The following is a 6212-nucleotide window of genomic DNA, read 5'->3' on the forward strand; positions in this document are numbered from 1 at the left end:
CTCGCTCTCTCTATCCCTCTATATATATTTTTTAAACCTATTTAGAGCATTTATGATTTAGTGGTATTTAGTATGTGCATACGTCACTCTGAGGCCATCGCCTCCTTCTCTTTTTGGTATTAGGTCGCTCCATTTGGGTTTCGTTTGACATTGATTTGTAAATTTGTAGCCTGCTGAGCCCTGCTCAGTCTCACAGAAGGGTTCAAAAACAAAACAATAACAAAAAACAACAACTGCAGCGGCAGGGCTGAAGGAGGGAAGGGACGACTGCCATCTGGGGAGTTGCTTGGTTACACACCACATCGAATATCTGCAGTGTGATACAAGCTCTATTTCGTACCAATTCAACAACTACCACGCGCACTAACAACAGTATGCATACACTTGTGGAGGTGTGCATAGAGTAGTATTTTAACACTTTGCCGGATTAAGTTATGACAGGTGGCATAGGTTGGTGGAATCCAATTTACTTGTGCGTGTGTGTGTATATCATCTGCTCTCAACGCCTCATTTGTATGTGGGTACGCCGAACGATCACAGGTTACGATAGCGTGGTTCACTCTCCGCTATATATAGTCCTCCCACACCCACGCATTTTCATCTCGTCGGTGCACTCTGGGTGAGCCGTGCTGTGGCCCAGCAAGCCTTAGTCACTACACAACCAATGGCAAAGCCGTGTAAGCACGTGCTTTAAACGTACCCAAAGAATGGTACGTTCGTTTAACGTACACAGAGAATGGCCTACAATATCTCTTGTTATCTCATTACAGATGCAATAAGGTCAAGCGTGATCCCTCTGTGTGTGATTGGAGTTCGGTACATGTCCCTGACAAGTGCTCGCCTATAAGCACACTCACCCCGCGGTACGTCAGACCTTTCGTATCTGAATATGATATGCCCCAGATACTCACGACAGCATAACGTACCAACATTCCTCGTCAGACGTTTACACGAGCCAGGTGATGCAATAACGTGCGCAACAAAGCTATGACATGCATCCTTCGCTATTGAAAGGGCATGTCCACTTTCCGATGGTTCATCAAATACAACAACACCACCACCTATGTCAGGCCACTAAATACACTACATCACCACCAACCATATATGTCGGGATAGGAAGCCACTTGACATGTTTTAAAACCTTGCTAACACCACACAGGAGGGCCCCCGCACGTCACAACTGGCGTCTTTTCGCTGAGCGTAGTTTGCATATGTCGCATCATCAGACATCCCATATACATTTGTCGTACTAACCATTACATAGACTACAACTGTCGTGCGTTCTCTGACAGGTATGACAATGGTCGGACGGGCCATCGCACTCCTTCCGTTATGTAGCTTCAATTGACGCGTGTGTCTGACATGTTGAGCGTATCGCATCTGCGAAGTTCCCTCGAGTACAACGGCCACAGGTACAGTAGCAATCCGCAAGGTGTGCCGCTCACTGGACATCATGTGAAACCTAAAACCCTAAATCGCACCGGGTTGTTGTGTGTGCATACGCTCAGACCTCCTCAAGATCGTCGCATAAGTTGACTGACTTCCGACAATCCGGAGGTACACACGGGCATCCGGCACATTGTCCTCTCACTCCGAATACACTCTGCCGCAATGCCCTCCACACAGCGACTGCGCACATGTTCCGCACATTCACAGCAACCACGCACACGCGCGCCAGTCCTCCCCACCAGTCTTACTCAACGCAATCTGTGCGGTCAAGTGGTCTGTCTGCATGCTAGCCATCCCACTCACTAACTAGTCCTGGTTCAACATCTCCTGTGCTTGCACCTGTCCCGTTATTCGCTCCATGTGCCCAACCGGTCCTTTTTTTTGGACTGTCACAGGGGTGCACGATCCCATACAGCATCATCCGATGTGGTGACGCTTGTAGGCCTACCTACGCCATCGCCATACAATGAATTCCCCTGCAAACCAGCGTCAGCTATAATAAAGCAATCAGGTACACTTCAACTGTCCTCCACCACAGTATCATCCTACCCAGCACTACCAGTCGTAGCCGATACCCCACAAATTCATCATCACCCGCGACTTCGTATACACTAAACCTCTTGTCACGTTTGTGGGGTGGCGCTGTCCAACTTAGCCACAAACGTGTGGTACGTGTCTATTGCGAATTGTTCACCCAACTGCGACTCCACGTCAACGCACCGCCCTATGATCTTAGCTGTGCATGCGGGAGTGGGATGGAAAGGAAGCGAGGGTTATGCGTCGGATTGAGGACTGTAGTCTTTACATGTATATATATTTAATATAATATAATATAATATAATATAATAAATATATATATATATTACATGTATATATATATATATATATATATATGTATATATATACGCACACAGACACAGACACAGACACAGACATATATATAAATAAATGTATATGTATATATATAAATATAAATATATATATATATATATATATACAAACATATACATATATATATATATATATATATAAATTTATATATATATATATATATGCATGTACATATATATATATATATATATATATATATATATACATATATATATATATACATATATATATATATATATATATATACACATATATATATATATACAACACGCACGCACACACACATATATATATACATATATAATATACTATATAATATATATATATGTAATGTAAATAAATGATAAATGTACATATATATATTTACATACATACATATATATATATATCATTTATTTGTATTATTTGTATATATTTATAGCATATTGTATATATATATATATATGTATATATATATATATATATATATATATATATACATATATATATATATATATATAGATATAGATGGATAGATACATATTTAAATATATATAAATAGACTTATAGACACACACACATATATATATATATATATTGTGCTGTATTAACCCTTCTGTTTAGCCCTAGAAACTTCCATCACGTTTGCACGTAAGCAATTGCATAGCTATATATCCAGATGTACCGTGTCAACATATACCCCCATGCATATATCACACATGCATTGATTATGTGTCACATGGTGGGTGTACTCATTATAACACATTACCTGGCGACCCTCCCACCACACTGAATGGCGCTACTACCATGTCTGGTGGCAGCACAGCACCGTCCTCTATCCGTACACAGTCCTTGATCACGCATCCCTGGCCCTACGGACAGGCGACAAGGCAAGTTATATATATTTATATATCTATATATATATATGCCCCAATCCCCCATAAGCACAACTCCAGCACTGAACTCTCTATGGCGCCACAAAATAACATAGGCACACGGAACCGCAGCAGAATATCAGCATACGTGGGTGGGTATGGATACTATTCTGGGCTGATCTTATGCAGCATACAAGCGTGAATGACACGCAGTCAATTGAATACGCTATTAGTTGCAATATATATATATATATATATATATATATATATAAACGTCTGTTTCGCACGCATATGTGTACATTAACGAGGGAATCTACAGATAAACTACAACAGCCGGCGCTTGGCGTTAACCATCCTGAGTCACATTTGCACATACAATGATGACATCATTCCCAATTCGAACGTACGATCCAATTGCGGCGGCATTAACCACACATTCACGGCCAATGACCACGTGGCTGCCGATCTGTTGACGATAGTAGCTTCGCACTCTGCATGGTGTGGCGGAGAACACTGTCTTGTTTTAGTGTACACCGCCGTGTTTTAGTGTACACTGTCTTGTTTTAGTGTGCACTGTCTTGTTTTAGTGTACACTGTCTTGTTTTAGTGTACACTGTTTTGTTTTAGTGTACACTGTCTTGTTTTAGTGTACACTGTCTTGTTTTAGTGTACATGTAGGGTGTGTATGCGTAAGTTGGTGTGTTCGCATCTGCAACCTGATGTTCGCTATTGAATATAGCAATGGAAGGTTTGTGTGCGTTGCAATTTAATATATCTCAAACCTCGCACTCCGCGGTCTATCATTTAGTGGTTCTATTGTCGAATCTCACTAACGTCTGTACTAGGACAATAAACTTGGGGGTGAGATTGTGGTCAATAATATGGTCATGTGTAAAGTAGTGCTCGGTGAGGAAAAACCTAGTTGGGTTTAAACCCAGAGGGAAAGGTTTACCTGTCCCGGTATGGATTGTAAACTCGATGTATGCACAGGACTGTTCTCCGAATGAACATTCACCGATGATTGGCCTTTAACACTACCCACCACACAATGCAAAGTCTTTGACAACTCACAGTACATAGCAGCATCTACTTCGCCCTATGAATTGCTTGAGGTTGAAACCGCGGGTGGCAGTGGATACTCATCACGACAGGACACAAAACAGACACGAAATACGTGTGTATTGTATACGAGATCTGTCTCGGCAATCTTGCCGATATCATGGTCACTACAACAATGCTAGTGAGCTGTCGGAATCAGACATCTCACAGGTCATAATAACACATCCCACATGCTATAATCACACATCTCTCAAATCAAAAATCGGACATCTCACATAACATAATTAAACAACTCATGCAAGAGCATAGCACACACAATAATCAGCTGACTTTACAAGGTAGCCCGTATGCAAGAGCATAGCACACACAATAATCAGCTGACTTTTCAAGGTAGCCTGTATTCGATTCACGGGTCCTGTTGTACATGTAGCCTTCAAACTTCCGACCGTACTCTGCACATTCCAAGTATGCTCCGTGCATTCAAGCATGCTCCACAGAGTAGCCAACTTACTCTTTGAATAGCTTGTGCGGTGGCTGCAGCACGGAATTGGTGCCCAGAAAAACATTGCGCCCGGTTGTGATCAAGGCTAAATCACCCCTCAAAACACTCCCATGCGAGAAGACATTCTGTGCACACAAGCACATAGCGTACATTGTCGTTAAGTGTACGTATTGATATGTGTGCATATATATATATAACGTGCATGACATGCAACATTTATGAGATATACTAGTTAACGGATTGTACTACATCATGGATATTTTAACTTCCTTCAACGACTTTTTACGTGTGCTGATGAGATATGAGTGTGATCATAGTTGAGTACAGTATGTGTATGTATATGCATGCATATGGGTCAGATCACAGCTGGCAACACACAGATACACGCAATGGCACGGTTATATCCAGCGACCCTGCCAATACAAACGCTTAGCCTGAATTGATCAACGACATATGCGTGCACAAATAGCATCAAACACACATGTTCAGCGCGTATTCAACGGTTTCTGTACAGATTCACGCACAGGGCACGGAATGGATGCGAAGTGCTGCATATGCACACGCTTGCTACGGTTCGGATGTGAGTTGGATCGTTACTGCAATGGCAATATAGTCCTGTATGAGTTTTGCTATTTTCTAACCATTTCGAAGCTGTTGATAGATTAATGCAGCGATACGAAAACCGGCCGACAAGTAAGAAAGCCAATTGCAGTGTTACTTGAGAGTATGCAAGATCTGTGAGGAAGTGGTGAGAAAATACTACACGGGCGTTGTGTATGAGAAAATAAACCCTGCGAGTCTATGTGAGAAAATAGTGCACCTGCTTATTCCGTCACACACACCTGGTCACCGGTGCGCAGATTGCCCAGTCCTCGCAGGTTGGCGCGTCGGCTGACTTTAATGCCTTTGATCTGAAGTGTTGATAGAGAGTGTGCGGTTCAGGTGGTAATGCAAGTTATTGTTATGCACGCTTATCTATAGTATAGCTACCATACACAGACCACTGCAAGTATGCTGTGTCGATGCATCACAGAATGTGGGTTTGATATACATGAGTTGAATACGTACGAGTGGATATAAGGTCGTAGTTAGTCATGCTTCCACCACACTTGTGATCTGGCTTACAAAATATTCCTACGTATACCGCTCCTCGACCAGAAGACGTGGTTGTATAATCAACTATGTATGTAACGGGAATGTCAACTAAAATGCTCACGAACTACCTATGCAGCTACACTTAATAAATGTTAAAACAGGAAAAAAAAGCTGCAATTGTATAGAGGGTACTACGTATCGATAACGTACGATGCGTAGCTAATAACACTTCCTATGAATAAATATATAGCCAGAAAACTAAACACATACAGACTCGTCAAAATACAACGCAAAGTACAATATGCTCAAATACCCAGATGCATGCAGATAAGGAATACGAACACAGCTGATGACATATATGA

General features: G+C 41.7%; 1 protein-coding gene across 1 annotated transcript in view; it reads right to left on the minus strand.

Annotated features, from left to right (window-relative positions):
- Nucleotides 1-255: 255 nt before the first annotated feature.
- Nucleotides 256-6212, minus strand: part of SARC_07875 (hypothetical protein) — a 6422-nt gene continuing 465 nt past the window's right edge. The window contains exons 2-6 of the mRNA XM_014298163.1: nucleotides 5598-5666; nucleotides 4765-4880; nucleotides 3571-3685; nucleotides 3089-3191; nucleotides 256-2185 (exon numbers count right to left, since the gene is read on the minus strand). Of these exons, the coding sequence (XP_014153638.1) occupies nucleotides 2073-2185; nucleotides 3089-3191; nucleotides 3571-3685; nucleotides 4765-4880; nucleotides 5598-5666 (516 nt within the window). The 3' untranslated portion in view covers nucleotides 256-2072. The remainder of the gene's footprint in view (nucleotides 2186-3088; nucleotides 3192-3570; nucleotides 3686-4764; nucleotides 4881-5597; nucleotides 5667-6212) is intronic.

This window comes from Sphaeroforma arctica (genome assembly GCF_001186125.1).
Source record: "Sphaeroforma arctica JP610 unplaced genomic scaffold supercont1.657, whole genome shotgun sequence".
Classification (NCBI taxonomy): Eukaryota; class Ichthyosporea; order Ichthyophonida; genus Sphaeroforma; species Sphaeroforma arctica.